Here is a 16,426-nt window from a genome sequence, read left to right on the forward strand (position 1 = left end):
TGGTTGCACTTCCATCTTTCTTAAATTTCTGGATCACTTTTGCTACAGTATTTTGGCTGATATGTAAACCTTTGCCGGTCTTCTTGTAGTCCTCACCTTTTTTGTGTAAAGAAATTATTTCCTTTCTTGGATTTTGTGACATTTCTCTTCTATGTGGAGCCATTGCTGCCATTGCATGAAATGGGAAGAGCTTTTCTTTGTTAAGCCACCTGTCTGCTGGACACCTCTTAAATGAATCATTAGACCCCTGTGGTTGAATTCCTTTTAATTTGATTTGAATTTTGTAGTCTTAAACTGTGGCTTTTCTCTATAGACTATATTTGGGGTGTACTCATTTTTGCGACATGGGCGTGAATGAATTTGTTATAAAAATCTAATTCATTCCCAAATCTTGTTTGCAATCAATGCCCCACATTTGTGAGAGTATTTTGTAGTATAGTATCTCGTGGAAAATGTTGACTCTCAAAGGAAACTAAAGGTTTTCTGACAAATGTAGTGGGGTGTACTCATTTATGCTGAGCACTGTACTTGGGATTTGTAGACAACTATTGCACTGACCATTGTTTTTGCTACATTTGGAATACTTCTGGTTATTTCTTTATGTTAGGATGAAGAAGAAGCCGTATTGCTCCTATATTAGCTCTTAATTGGCTGACTGTTAAATAGAAAATTGAAAATCATTCCCCTCATGTAAAGGGTCTCAAATAATCAGGCCCCATTATATCTTAAAGATCTCATAATGCACTGAGCATTTCTTTTCTCAGCCTTTTTCGCTTCCCGTGTGATTTTACTGCATTTAATCATTAATATTCATTTAACTCTCTCTCTCTCTCCATTCTTCCTCCCTTTGCGCTCTTCTCTTTCTTCTCACTATTATGGTGTTTTTGCCCTAAAAAATAAATCATACCTGTCAGTACAATATAATTCTTCAGATCTATTCATCAAAATACAATAACGTGCTATCTGGAAGGTAACTCTTATAGATAACAGGCAACCCTTGGTTTATATTTAACTAAACAGATCACAATTTACTTAGAGAATGTACATTAAAAGATAGGTTTACAGTGTGCAGCGAGTAAGGTGACACAATCCCAAAAAAATAGTTTCAAACAAGTACCTACAAAGTAGGTAAAAGGTCATCTGTGGGCTGGTAAACCGGTTTCAGGCAGGTGAAAAGACGACAGACATGCAGAATCAGCAGAAACATGCACACTGCTAAAGAAGAGTCTTATGTAAACTGCCTGCGTAGTGGTGTAGTTTTCCCTGATGGGCCTAAACACTGTTTTAAAACATTTAAAATGAAACGGCCAGAAAATTCAAACATTAATGATTTGGCGGAAACACGGAAAATGACCGGAATCATTTCTTCCTCGCACAAATACCTGAAAACCAAGAGGTGATGCTGAAGCAAATCAGCCAAAAATGTTGCTTTTCCCAGGTTTATTGGAATTGTAAACAACATATAATATGACAGTTGGAATAAAAAATAAATTAAATACAGATAGAGAATACAAGAGAGTAGTTACGACTAATAAATAACATGCATAAAAATCTAAAGGCAGTGATCAGCAGCAGTGATATATGTGCATGCTACATTATGTTTAATTTAAGGCTTTAGGCTGAAATGTATATTTAGAGACACAACATTTTAAGGTAAGCAGGACAGTTTGCTTAGAAGAATGCAAGTCTAAAAGATGCAGAGCGCAATACAGCAGATACCTAAATTCATTTAATGCTTAGGACTCTTTTCATCATAGACAGCACAGCTGACTGTACCAATACACAGCAGATTTTAACATCCTAAAGCAGTGGTTCTCAAGCCATGTCCTTCTGAGAAACAGAGCCTTGACATTAGGATGGCCAAAGACACAATGTGAAATTAAACCTATTGTCATTCTTGAATTTTGCACAATTTCAGAAACAAACTCCAGAAACATTTGCATATTTGGAGCTTGGCTGAAGGTGAAGGCAGTAAACATGACACCCGTTAATGCCACATGACGTGCTTGTACCAGGGAGCAGTCAAGTTAAAGAGGTCACATGTGACTTCTGAAAAGTCCCTAAAAAGTTCAGGGCTGTAGTGCTTGTTTAAATACAAAAATTGTGGCACTCCTGAAAGTGAACATTTCAAAAATGCTCTGAAGAAACATTAGGGGAGCATGTTTCATAAATATCAAGCACAAAGGTACACACAGTAGTGCCTGCACTAAAGCACTTTGGTCTGGTCAAGTCGGACTCTACGTGGATTCAGTGAGTCCTGTACATACAACACAAAAACAACATTTTTTTTAAAAAGGCACCGTAGAGTCAGAGAAAAAGGAGAGATCATGGTAATGTGTGAACATGTGCGTGTTTTCCCCACAACAGAATTCTACTCCATCATGCATTGTTTTCTGAGCGCTTGTCGTTGGCCAGCCTGTCTCGTTCTCTGTGCCGCTGGATGGCTCGCCAGATCCGGCAGAGGATTCCGCCCCTGAAAGGAAGCATAGATGTTGTTACAGCACATCACACCTACATGTGCATGTTAATTATTAGCTAAAAGTATAACTTGAAAAAGGCAGTAAAAAAGGCTGTAAGGTTAACTCTCTTATCGCTTCTGTCCTTTGAGGTAAAAAAAAAAAAAAGGATGATAAAGTCTTATCAAACACATCAGTACAGCAGTCTTGTGTGGGAAATCTTGCCAGAGCATATGAAATAATGGTTTGTCACAAAGCAAAACCATTCAATCTGTCATTGTTTTTGGTTAAAATGTTGCTGTTTTATTTGTGATAAGTGGTAATCTGTGGGGCTGATCTATTAAGTTGGTATGCAGTACTATAGGCCATGGGAGAAGCTAATGGCAATGGGTCAACAGTTCTGAAGTATTTTATAGCTGCAAAACAAACTTTTGTTGTATGCTTGCAAAAGTCTGACTTTATTTAACTCTGACCTATTACTCTGTGACAGGAGATAACCGAGGTCAGCAGCATCCCTAGTTTCTAAAAGACTTTTGCAGTTATAAAAGGTAAAATGACATCAGACCACTTCAGAAGAGGCTATTCGTACAGTGAGATACCATTTAACCGTGTGGAAGAAAAATGGAGTGATTTAACCATTCTAATGTTTTCTGGAACATCAGAGGAGTTTGGAAAGTCAGTGACCTATAAAAGGTAAATGTCAAGGAGGCAATGATGAAGATTTACTCTTCATGTACTTGGAAAGAAATGTATGACTTTTATGAAATGTGTTTATTTCTCAGACCGCAGGACTAGCTTTATATAACTTATGTGCAGATACCGTAGATGTAGGCACCGGAGGTCCTCTTTGGTAACGTCACGAAGAATGTCCGTCAGTGTATATTCCTCAAGAACAAACTAGGACAAAAACAGAAGCACTCTTACTTTATATTGACACTTCACTGCCACGGTGCACTAGAATGATAAGCTGCAGACTAATGGCCTATATAAAGATACTCAACCTTGTCTATGGTGTCGGGGTCTGCGCCCTGCTCTTTCAGCCAGTCGATGAGCTGCTTGTCTGGCTCATGGTCTGCTGGGATGTGGTGGATGGATGGAGGTGAAATGTCTGAAACGACAGGTATAAGAACACTTTGCTCAAAGTACATGTTGATCTTCAGTATTAACCCTTTCTGGTCACTACACTGAGCAGCCAGTCAAAGGCTGTTTTCTTGTATTTGTGTCAGTGTTGATGGTATACTTGCACATAAAACACTACATTGCACACTGATGTGTCACTCCATACCCTGCCACCCAATGGTCGTTTAATGTTAATATACTTGGATGACATGTTACATTGTAATTACTGTTATTTAACCCTGTCATGCATGAATTATGACAACCTCAATCAGGATTTTTCTTTTAAGTACTTTATTCATCCTTTTATGCCTAAAGATAAATAAGATACTTAAGAAAAAAATCCTGATTGAGGTTGTCATAATTCATGCATGACAGGGTTAATGATCTCTTCTCCATGACGACAGCACAAGAATGTTAGATCATCACTTTGGCACCTATACATGTCAAACTAGCTACACAAGCAGCTACAGGCTGATGTGCAACTTCAAAGAGATGTACACTAAACTTGACAAGGACTTCAAAATAATGCCGGGGGCTTTTAAAAATAGCCGCAACGAGAAAAAGTCCCCGGCAAAGAGCCAAACTCAAACCACTAATTAAAGCACAGCTCTATCTTAAATTCACAGGATAATCTGAAATATATACACATCACCACATAAAGTTCTGCTGCTCCAACTGTCTGACCCCCAAATATTTGAACTGCAATATGTGGAAGTGGAAGAAGTCTTTTCTCACAATATATGGATCATCAGTAGAGGACATAAAATTGATACCTATCATTATCATTGGGTGCAGCACTCTAAAGAAATTAGAGTGTGTGAGAGACTGCACTTTCAAATTTCCATTAGGCGCTCAGGAGGGTTTTAAACCAGCTGGATTAGAGATTAATTACACTAAAGAATAGAGTCTTAGGTAAGGAGGCTATAATGTCTTTGAGAAAGATTCAAGGGAAAGGCATTTGTTTAGATTTAAAACCTTCCTGTTGGATTAAGCTGTACAATCTATTTCCCCCTACTTCCTCTTTTTCATAACAGAAGAAGAAAAAAGTGTTTTTGTATCACGATCAAGCAGTTGTGAACATAAGCCCTATATCATTAACTTACTAATAGAAATAGAAATGTGCAATAGAAGCTGCTAAAAATGCTATAGCATTTTGTATTTTTTCACTGTTTATACTGGTGGAGTGTAGAGTAACTAACTCTCAATTACAATTTCTGATCCCATCTGCAGAAGATTTAATTCAAAGCCTGAAACAGGATTTGAGGAATTCTTGGTTTTCAGATTTCCACAAAAAAAATACCATAAGCATTACCACTGAGAGCAACAGGTTTCCAAACATTGTAGGTTTAGAACAAACATTTTTTAAGAATGAATTGAATGATAACTAGGACTTAATACATGTCGATCCACAACTATTTGGACAATGCAACACAGGATCAGGCCCTGCGACAGACTGGCGACCTGTCCAGGGTGTACCCTGCCTCTCGCCCTATGACAGCTGGGATGGGCTCCAGCACCCCCCGCGACCCTGAAAAGGATAAGCGGAAGCGAATGGATGGATGGATGGAACACAGGATCACTCCCATCTCCATCTGCACCCTGACCCATGGAAATCACATTTTATGGCTCTGGCCTGAAGCCTTCACTCTCACAATGGCTCTAGTCTTGGTCAGCTCTTCCTGCAGACTGTGTGGTCGTTCACTACCTTATCTTTTCCATGGAGCCCAGAAATCTTCCCATGACTAAACTTTGTTCAGATGCTGGTAGAGTTTATTGCTCTTGGCTATCTGGCATTAATTTGTTTGAGATTAGAAGCCTCACGCTAGCAGTCGTAGTACCTACATATCTGGTTACGAGTTTACATTCCTTTTTATTTTGGGTGGGAATCACGTTTCAGATGTAAAAACACAACCTACTAAGTGTCAAGCACATGTCAGCAGTGCTGAATTATTGACAATATTATCTGTGGAATATTATCATACATTTATGCAAAAAATAAATACATCAATTATATAGTGTTACCACAACTGAATCCCAACCTAACTCAACCCTAACATTATTATCCAGTATTCTTTTCCTGATCTAACTCCTTATGGATATGGATACAGGGTCTAATTTTATAGACTGTGGTCTCTGATTTACAATACTTCTTTTTCAGAAATTGCAACAAATTAACAACATTAAATAACATTAAATCTTACTTAAATCTCTATTATCTAGTCTCATCTTAAACATGCAAATACCTTCAAAATGTTCCTAGCCTTCTTCCCTGGAGAAATAAGTCTTTTATGGAACCAGTTTAGAAGTCAGATTGTAAAAGTTAAGCATATTTAAACATGGCACTTTTTCTTAGCAGGGATGGAAATGTGTGAGTGATTCAGTTTACCTGGGGGTCTGTGTCTGACTCGGACCAACTCTAAATCATGTGTTCTCTGCTGCAGGGTGGCTTTCAAGACCTGCTGGTACTCCTTCTCCTTTTGTAGCAGCTCATCCAGCAGCCTGCAACAACAATAATATCTGTTAAGTTAATTTCTATAGTTTCTCCTGGTATACACAATGTAAAGATGTTTGGACAAACTATTTTATACTGAAACTTCCTGCTTTGAAATTCCATAGTGGAACTGATTTGGACACACGCATTAATGTCAGTTATTGGTAGGAGCTATAGCTACACAGTACAACGGCTAAATACAAGAATCGCATTATAGTGCATTACACAATTGTCAAACAAGCGAAAATCCCCAGTTCTATTTCAGGAGGAGACATAAATGCCTTTGGGATTATCTCTAGTGTAAAAACCATGCCAAATCAAACATGCAGTAAGCAGCTAAAAGTAGATTTTTACATTATGACTAAATCGACATGTACAAGCACAGGGCTAAAGTGCAGATGCAGTTTTTACAAAGTCAACATGAGTATCAGACTGTTCTTTGCAGTCCCATTTCCACTGTGGTACTTATTAATAAAGTTTCCACGAGGCTATCTCAATTAAAAATTCAAAAGTCTGCAGAGAGTCAGCTGCAGGTGTGTTGTTTGAGAGTGTTTGAGAGGCAAAAATGAAGCAGAAATGCTGAGAACAAATGCCAAAATCTGAATGAATGGCTGAAAAAGATTAAATCTAAAGTAATGAACTAAAGCGTCTTAAGTTGAAGTTACTAATAGCTAAAAGCAGTAAAGGAAAAGCTAAAAAAAAAGGTGATGATGAAATCACTGATCACATGTCTCTTGATGGTATGAATGAAGACATTATTGCGTTTGATAGATGCCACTCACATGACCGCATTTGTGAGCCAGTAAGGAAAAACAAAACAACTTGAAATGCAAATGTAAGAGCTGAGGAAAACCCCTCTCTGTATCATTGAAGCATGGTGCCAGTAATTACCATCTGATTAAGGTGATTACTGGCACCATACTGTTTTGTATATTAGGACTGTGCAGAAATGTGCTCCATTTCATGCCCCTGTGGGTATGTCAGCCACCTATCATAAACAGCCCTGAAGAGATAGTGACAGTGTACGTGGGTATGCTTGTAACCTCACGTTCTGTCCTTGTTTTCCGCTTCCTGCTTCAGTTACAAGTGGAAACCTGTGCATGCAGGCCTGGAGAAAAAATTCCACATGAGCCTGTGAAGGTTTCCACCTGACCTTAACCGTGGTAAACAAAACATTTAATTAAGTGGGTACCTGTTGGTTTCGTGTTTGAGCCTGCCCAGCTGGGCGCCTAGATGATGATGTGAGCGTTGATGTTCGTGGGAGTGGGAGGAGTTCACAGTGCTGACCGCAGAGTGTGTGTGATCGGACGTTGTCCCCGTCTCGTCAGTTTGCTGCACTAAAATGGGTCCAAACTCTGCTTCCTCCTCATCGACCTCGTCTTCCTTCTCTGCTCCCTCACACTCTGACGCCGGGCCAAAGTGGGTCTGCAGCTCTATTGTGTTAGTAAAAAAGTCATAGGTCAAGGTAATTGATGTTATGTTGTTGGCTTTCTGCGAGCACTCTACTACTTAAACTACTAAACCATAAATCGGAAAAGTAAAATAGCATGGATGTTAATGTCCACTAGGTGGAGTAAATAGCTCATGGCTGCAGCTGCCAGAGATGCCCACCTGGTATAAGGATGGTTATTGCAGCCTGCACAGCTCGTCGGATGATGTTATCCATGGCAAACATCCAGTGGGGTTTAATGTGGTGATTTCTCAGGACCTTGTTCACCTGAGAAGGTCCGCACAGACATTTACAGTATAGACACTTTTATTTGTAGTTTTTTTTTCAACACTCACAAGATTCCACACTCACTATAGCTGATTGCACATTTATTCGATTGTTTTTGGCAAGATGTCTAGTGGAAAACGTGGAAATACTTTTTAGGGCCTTTTTAATTGGCAGTTAAGGACACCAATTAAAAAACAAAATGTCATTATTGTCAGAGACGAAAGGTACAGAAAGTAAACTGAACTGAAGTCTTCTTTCTGGGGAGGGCAGAGGAGGTAGCACTCATCATCTACAAATCAAAGGTTGGTGATTTGATCCCTGGCTGCTCCAGTCTGCGTGCCAAAGTATCCTTGGGCGAGAAAATGAACCCCAAATTGCTCTCTAATGAAACAATTGGAATGAAACCATGCGTGTGTGTATGTGTGTCTGTGTGTGTGGGTTAGTGCTAACCGAGTCCTGGAAACCAAACAACACCAGTTGAATCTGGTTGATGGATGTGGAGTCAAAGTCGAGGTCCAGCTTGAGCTTGGAGATGGTGGCCGCCATGACGCGCCGCTCCGGGGAATGGATGAAGTCTCGAAGGATGCAGATGATCTGCTTGATGTGATCGATGGACAGCTGGAGGTCCTCGCTACCCTATACACAGTTTTAGCAGAGTGTGCAATTTAAGCCTAGTGATCAATAACAGTAGCATTACAAGCCCATATTATTAAGATTATTATAAAAAAAATTTAAATTATAAGTGATTTTGTAGATTTTTGTTCCTGGTTGGGTTGTATCTTTATCTTTTAGGATTTTACCCTGTGCAATAAAGTACATTTCTTTATCTAGGGAAGGATATTAGTATTCTGAAAGACCAATTACGCCCCCCAATGGAAGAATCAGGAACAACAGTTATTTTAGATTGCAATTTGGCTCCCTGTGACTGCACTGGATTCATGGTAGTGAAACAGTAATGACAATCTGTGTTCCAAATTGCTCAGACATAGATCATAGGGGTATAATATGAAGCAAGTCTAACATAGCCAGACTTTCTTTGGTTTGGTAAAATCTGAAACCCCAGCTGGGGTATCATGATCCAGATTTCATTACGGTGGTTATCAACTCTTCCCATTAACCCCAGCTTTATGCTTAGAGCTCTGTGTGCACTTGATTTGATGTATCACTTGACTCTTCTGCACAAAATGGATCATTGGGACACCGTCTACTCGAGAGTCATGAACAGATGAGCAGGTAGCAAAAATTTCTAGATAAAAACTGCAATTTGTGTTAGTATGTATGGCTCTGTAGGTTATATACATAAAATATATTCCTTCAGCAGAACATCTACACCACACTTATACAGTGCTGTAAATAAAAGAATCAGTGAAAGCGTGGCATTTCCAACCTATATTAAATTCTCAACATAAACTGCTCCAAAGCAGGTTGTGATTAGCAGAAGTTACCTGTAAAATGTGGCTTATGATCTGCCCTTGTTTCCTGGAGACAAAGCCACTACTTTTATAACTAAAACGTTAAACTGGGTCTTCCAGGAAAGCTGAGTCCTCATGTTTGCCCAGGTGAACAGACCTTTCTCTCCACAACAATATATGTCCCCCGAGTGTGCTTCTGGAACCAGACTTATATCTCCACTCTATATATAACACAAGTAGACACACACACACCTGCATGTGATTTTCCCTGAGGTTGGAGATGACCTTTTCCTGGTCTTCATTGAGGACCTTGTACAGAATGGCCCGTCTCTCGCTGTCCTTCTTTAGCATGAACAAACCACTGTCCCTGTCCTCAGGAGATGGGGGAACAGAGCGGTCCTCTGATACTGAACCCTCATCAGGCACACTGCAACACACATACACACACACACACAAAGTTACCTGAGAAGCACATAAAACAAGACATGAAGTGAACAGATGATTTACAGCAGTGTGCTCTTTAATTTATTTACAGATACAAGCCTCTCCTGGCTACTCTGTGTGCAAAGGAAAGTGCAGAAGTAGCATGAGTCAGCGCTGCGTGACGTGCATGCATGTGTGCACATTGGTGCTCGACTGATGTGTGCAGAGCCACCAGCTGAAGCTTGTAAAATGATCAGGACTCGTTAAATTAGTATTGTAAAAGACAGCGGAGGACGGTGTGAGTGCAATAAGGCCACCTGCTATCTGCACACACAGATGCACTCGTTCATTTACATCGTTTCACATGATCTGAGCTTCAGCACCAGCAGCAGGATTTCTTTGCAGAAACACATTGTTTCATTGCTCTAATAATTTGTAAAACAATATTTTAAAAGGAAACAGTTTTCTTAATGCCATCCGATCCCAGTCTGATGCAAAATCTCAGTATGTGGTTTCAGACACACCTCAGGTAGTTAGAACTGGGAGGTTTGAGCAGATTCTTGGAGCCAGAGCTTTTCCTCTTGTCAAAGAATATGTCGTGTTTTGCGTCGCAGTCGGGACTCACAGAGCCGTGCTCACTGCTGCTACTGCCAGCGGCCTCACCTTGCACCTGCACTGGCAGGGAGATGTTAGGGATATAGTCTGAAGAATACATAAAAAGAAGAATAGGAATAAGACATGGGCAAGACAATTAAAACTTAATACACTCACACATAAGGACATTTTGTCCTTTACACATACTCAACTTTATTATATGACTTTTTATGGCCATTCACCATTGCATTTCATCCTGCTACTTGTATCACACCATCAATAAAACCTAGTGACCCAGCTCCACTGGCAGCACTACATGCCTACTACCATAACACTGCCTCTACGATATTTGCCAGATATGCTTTGGATAATGCTGTTTCTCTCCTTCTCGACATATTTATCTTCCCATCATTCTGGTACAAGTTAATGTTAGTTTTCAGATTCAGATTCAGAAGACTGAAAAGGCAAAAACACAGGGGCAATTAAGAGACTGACCTTGCAATTAAATTGAATTAAATTGAATTTAATCACATGATGTTTTGTTTTTTTTAAATCCACTGTGGTGGTTGGTCAAATGTTGAGGGTTAGGGTAAGGAAGCCTAAACGCAATAATGTCATTTTCTGTGACATAGTGTGACCTTCACCGATTGGGTGGGAGTGTCACAGTCCAGGGTCAGTGACCCAGTGTTTTAAGTTTTGTATCATTACTGAATTTTGATTTTGTCATCGTTTATCTTTTCTAGTCTTTTGGGCTCTGTTTCTGTGACCCATGGTTACGGTCAACTGTATCCTAGTCAAGTCTGCGTCTGTGATGTTTCCTGTTTTACTTTGAAAGTCTGTGTCCTATGTCAATGTATTGAGTTTTGCTTCATCTTGGTCTTGTCATGTCAGATTACTCCCAGCTGTGCTCTCCTCCTGTGTCTCATTCCCCTCGCTATCCCTCAGTGTATTTAAGCCCCGTGTTTCTCTTTGTCAGTGTTGCGTTGTCTGTTATCCATGTCATAGTTAATCATAGTCAGTCTGTTATTCGAGTCATCATGTATCATAGTTTCCTTAGTTTTCATGTTTCCACCTGCCATCAGCCAAATAAAGGCTCGCTCTTTGTTTGATTTCAAGTTCTGTTCTCCTGGGTCTGCATTTGGGTTCACATCTGAAAAGCACCGGCTGCTCAGCTGTGACAGTGAGAAATATATGTGGTTTTATGACCTCACACAAAGGGAAGAAAAACCAGTTTGGATATTACTGGTTTCTCACCTGTATTTTTTTTTAATCAAATAGCACTACTATTTACATGAGCATCACAAAAATCATGCAGTAAAACCCATTTGGAAATGTGATGATATTTTTGTGGTGTTGTAGTAATGTCTGTTTGTATTTACCTGGTGATTTGAAGGCGATCTTACTCTTCTTGCCCTTGGTGTTGTGCTTGACAAAAGTGTCTCTGAGCAGGTCCAAGGCGATGGCCCTCTTGTGAGGGTCGGGCTCAAAGCAACGTAGAATAAATGACTTGGCCTCCTGTGACAAAGACTCTGGAATCTCTGGGTGAATTTTAAACATGCCAACCTGAAGTGAGAGACCACAGAGATTTAGTGTTAGAAGAAAATAAACATGTGTTTTGCAAATAACTGGACCGCTGAAGGCTGGAAAGGTTCATAAGTAAATACACAAACTAACACAAATAAGCTCAGTGTCTACCTTAAACATGGCTGCCTGTGGTTCCCCCAGCTCATGAAAGGGAGGTTTCCCAGTGGCCATTTCTATAATGGTACATCCCAGGGACCAAATGTCAGCTGGTGCCCCATAGCCTCGAGGGCCCTTGTCAATTATTTCTGGAGCCATGTACTGCAAGGTACCTTCAAGTAGAGAAGTATATCGTGTAAGCATTTGCAACACAGAAAGAGATGCAAGAGAGTCAACAAATCCATTTTTACTTGCAAACCAAGACTATGAAGTAGCAAAAGGCTGCTTCTGTTAGCTAATATTTTTATAACAGTGTATACCCTGACTGGACATTTTATTGCATGGCCTTGCACACATAGTGCAATCTGAGGCCAAGATTAAAGATAGATAGATTTCAGAAGAATGTTATTTTGTCTCCCAGTCTGCTCAGAAATTCTGTGCAGATTGGCATTTGCTCCAAATGCTGATGTAAATAGAGAGCCAGCAAGAGCTATAAAAAAGGAGAGTGAGACAAGAGCAAGTGATGCTCCAGAGAAGAAACGGATAAGGAAACACACACACAGACAGCTCCTAATGAAAGGTAAACACCCTTCTGCCTCTGCTTGATTAGCTAATCTAATTACACACCTTGCTGGCTGCTGGAGAAGGCCAGATGGCCAATAAATGTGTATGTCAGTACATTCGCATGCACTCATGTGTCTCTCTGTTTCCATAGAGGCTGATTGTGGCTCTTGACATTTTGAAGGTCATTTGATATTTACACTCATAGTCTGAGAATGAGCATATCTCAGACTCCATTTATGCATCTCAGACTGAATTAGTCTGTTTATGACAGGTCAGGGCTCGTGTGTATTTTTGTGACATTGGAGTTAAAGAGAAATGAAATTGCTCATTGTGCATTTTTCTTCCAAGCAGAACGTTTTTAAGTTGTTCACGTCTGAGAACTTCGTGGGATTTGTGAGATTATTATATTATCGTTATACCCCTAATTAAAGATTGTGAAATCATTGTGTAGTTTTAGTTTGCATTATTCTCCTGACTAAGAAGAAGGTGATAACTATTACAGTTATTAAACTGATTTGTATTACATTAGACTGCTGATTTATTGTGAATGAATGATATTGTTTTATGATGCATTATACGGCTGAGGTATAAAAAATACTGTTTTCAGAGAGTCATCACCTTATTTGTCTGAATAGAAAAGAACAGAACATACAGCACAGGAAGGCAAGATCATAACTTGGGCGCACTGAGAGAGAGAAAGAATGTGGATGTTTAGGTTTTATGACTAGGTGGAGGGGGGCTGAAGCTATAAGAATTGGAGGAACGCTCAGACACTTCAAGATCAGGCGGACTCATCTCCCATCCGGATGGTTTATGCTCATAAAGTGTTGAATTGTATGGAATAAAAGCTTGTTGATTGAGCATTTATACACAGAGTATTGTCCTTCCTTCAGCCCAACGATCAAAAGAATTGGGAGCATTTAACAGATTACTGTTATTACAAACTTCAACTTAATCCCTGGGCTATTGTTTGAAATTTCTGTCAGTCATAGACAATGAACAGTTTAAATGGTTAGCTAACAGCATAAACAAATGGTACATGAACAGCTTTGGGCTGTTAGCTACACAAAAACAGGTGAAATTAGTCACCAATAGCTGTTACATGGAGTAGCAGCTAAAAGTAGGGCATGAATGATTTTAATAGTAAGCTAATACTTTTGAACAGTTTGAAGACTTGTGTGTTTGTGTACATTGCACATGGCTCTCGGGGTACATCAGGTGAAACCACCGTGTTAAACTATATTCTAGCAATAATGACTCTTCTCACAGAGCAAAACTGACACAGGAAATATAATATGAATTGTTTTTTATAGATATTGTAATATTGAAAGGCTGTTTCTTTTATTTAATGCCTTTGTAATCTCATTGTTTAGATTTTAGGTATATTTCAGCATTTGTTTCTAGTTGTTTTTTGTTGTTGTTTTTTTATGTTTTTATGGGTTTTGATGGGTGTTTATATGTATTTTAAAACCTGTTGTAAAATTCAAATTCTGCAAGATGATCGAAAAGGTTACCTGTGAATGTTTCTGTACAGGGATTGACTCCTGCCAACCGTTTTGAGGTACCAAAGTCAGAGATCTTCAAGACACCACTATAGGTGTTAACTAGGACATTATCACCCTAAAAAGAAACAAATGAGGAGAGATTTAAATGCATTGAACTATGTGGGTCATTATTATTTAAACTGAAGCCTACAGAATTATCACCAATTATCACCAAGTACTTCCCCATCAGTAATGGGGTTCCACGAGGCTCTATTCTTGGCCCTGTCATTGTTCCCACTGATCTTCAGTGCTGTTTCTTTCTAGTTATTCTTTTTTTTTCTCTCCACCTATGTGATACATATGCATATGTGTGTGATTTGATAGGTTTCCCTGGAGTTCTGAGATTTTCTGAGGGGCATGCCCACTAACCCATTCTCATTGGATCTTTGGTCGGCCCACCTCGTCTACTAATTTTTCGCCTGCAGTACGAGGACCAGCTCTGCAGTTTTGCCATTTGTACACATTTATGGCTCTCAATGTCTCAGGTCCCTCTTGTGTGTCAGCTGTCAGCAGTCTCTTAGCCTCATTTCTAAAGTCATTCACACATAAACCTACTTCTGATTTATCTGCTTGCTCACTCTCGACCAATTCAGAACACCTATGTCTCAGGCACGTCAAACTGACTGATGTATCTTAACATGAATGTACTTTTGCAGGCTCAGATGCCAACTAACACAGTCTCAGCTAAGAATGACCAAAGCTGACTAAAGACACCCTGAAAAAAATCCCTCCAGAAATGTGACATTGATGTAAAACAATAGGAAATCATGGAAGCTAACAGGTTGCATGCTTATGAGAATAAGAGACAAAGTAGCCAAGTGGAAAAGTGTGCAGCTTTGAGAACGAGAACCAACATAAGTGTCCAGTATGTGGTCGCCTTTGTGCATCAGACTTTGGCCTGAGATCCCACATGATGGTGCACAAATGAATGGTTTTAGGTTGGACTTGAGGACGACAATACTCGACCATATAGTCTCAGTCAGCAAGAAACTCATTCATCCTATGTAATGCTCAATACTTTAATGTCTTTTCTTCCAGACAAGACAACTTTGTATCCACAAGCTCAAAACTAAGACTACTTGTAAGTTTCTTTAAAAAATAATTGTAACTTGAAATTCAGTCATAATAACATTTCACTTTATAGAAGTAACAGCTGTGTTCCTCAAAGATGTATCATGGCAGGCGGGGTTCCTTCTACCTTGATGTCTCGGTGGACGATCTGGTTTTCATGCAGGTATCGGAGACCTTCCAGAATCTGTCTGGTGTAGAAGATAATTGTTGCCTCCTTCAGAGGACCCCATTTCGACCGTAACAATGCAGACAGACTTCCTGGAGAAAAGAAAGAAGGCGTGTCCAAAGCCTATCTTAAAGGTGGAAAAACACCCAGCTAGTTAGACTAATTACCAACTCGGTGGTCATAAGCATATCTCTCTGAAATAGATGAGCTTTAGAGAAAACATCATTTAGACACAATATCTTATATGTTGTTTTTCTGCTTAAGACATTTTTGAACTAGAACTGAACTAGATGTATACTGCAGTAAGGCTACCTAATAGGAGGTAACACAAGACAGCTTCTATTACACAGAACTGTGTCTCTTTCTGTGGTTTGTACAAACATACCTCCAGGCACTTGTTCCATGAAGATCTTAATGTATCCATTCTCAGAAATGGAACCCAAATACTGAACAATGTTCCTGTGCTTCAGGTACTTGTGAAGAGCGATCTCTTCATGAAGGGGCTGAGAGTACCTGTCCACGGAAAAGAAAACAGACATCAGAAAAGACAAATTGCATTTCGTACCCTTGCATTGTGTGTTATTTGTGTAGGTTCTGTTTTATCATTAACTACATTCACATTGGTATTAACACTGGAAATAATTATCTGTTCATTGTCCAATAATCCAGACACATTTGCTGCAAAGTAAATTATTAAAAATTAAATACTGGTAAAACATTGCTGCAAGCTCCTATTTGTTTTTGTGTGATTTAAGTTCAACTGTAAAATAAAGACTGTTTGCTCTTTGTGTTACTACAACATAATAAACTCTTAAATATACTAAATGCAATTACTGCATTTACTTTTATTTATGTGGAAGAAAAAAACTGAATTTGCCATCAGTTCTCCATCAGTAAAATTGAAATATTTTAATTATTATATATATTAAGCAAATTTTATGCATTTCTTTTGTTTTGTCAGCTATGCCAAAAAGACTTGGAACCATGAATGTAGGTTGGTAGGTCAACCTACCTGCTGTCTCTTTCAGGGATCTCTTTGATGGCAATTCGGACTTGGTTGCTGAGATCTCTCCCAGCATACACCACTCCGTAGGTGCCACGACCCAACACTACCCTTTCCCCTGTCTCATCGGTGTCATATTCATACTGTAGCACAGAAAAACAGGCATAGAAATGACATATTTTCCAT

The 16,426-nt window shown here is 39.4% G+C and overlaps 1 protein-coding gene across 1 annotated transcript in view; it reads right to left on the reverse strand.

Moving 5' to 3' along the window:
• Positions 1–1,661: 1,661 nt before the first annotated feature.
• map3k15 (mitogen-activated protein kinase kinase kinase 15) overlaps positions 1,662–16,426 on the reverse strand; it is a 28,481-nt gene continuing 13,716 nt past the window's right edge. Inside the window, exons 14-28 of the mRNA XM_013910180.1 lie at positions 16,250–16,426; positions 15,623–15,750; positions 15,199–15,329; positions 13,971–14,076; positions 11,908–12,065; positions 11,592–11,775; positions 10,143–10,320; positions 9,448–9,622; positions 8,234–8,419; positions 7,678–7,783; positions 7,259–7,499; positions 5,962–6,074; positions 3,458–3,564; positions 3,277–3,353; positions 1,662–2,473 (exon numbers count right to left, since the gene is read on the reverse strand). The exon at positions 16,250–16,426 is cut by the window's right edge and continues 36 nt beyond it. Coding sequence (XP_013765634.1) covers positions 2,380–2,473; positions 3,277–3,353; positions 3,458–3,564; positions 5,962–6,074; positions 7,259–7,499; positions 7,678–7,783; positions 8,234–8,419; positions 9,448–9,622; positions 10,143–10,320; positions 11,592–11,775; positions 11,908–12,065; positions 13,971–14,076; positions 15,199–15,329; positions 15,623–15,750; positions 16,250–16,426 — 2,161 coding nt within the window. The 3' untranslated portion in view covers positions 1,662–2,379. The remainder of the gene's footprint in view (positions 2,474–3,276; positions 3,354–3,457; positions 3,565–5,961; positions 6,075–7,258; positions 7,500–7,677; positions 7,784–8,233; positions 8,420–9,447; positions 9,623–10,142; positions 10,321–11,591; positions 11,776–11,907; positions 12,066–13,970; positions 14,077–15,198; positions 15,330–15,622; positions 15,751–16,249) is intronic.

Source organism: Pundamilia nyererei, unplaced genomic scaffold, assembly GCF_000239375.1.
Source record: "Pundamilia nyererei isolate P.nyererei 1_Seehausen unplaced genomic scaffold, PunNye1.0 scaffold00037, whole genome shotgun sequence".
Classification (NCBI taxonomy): domain Eukaryota; kingdom Metazoa; phylum Chordata; class Actinopteri; order Cichliformes; family Cichlidae; genus Pundamilia; species Pundamilia nyererei.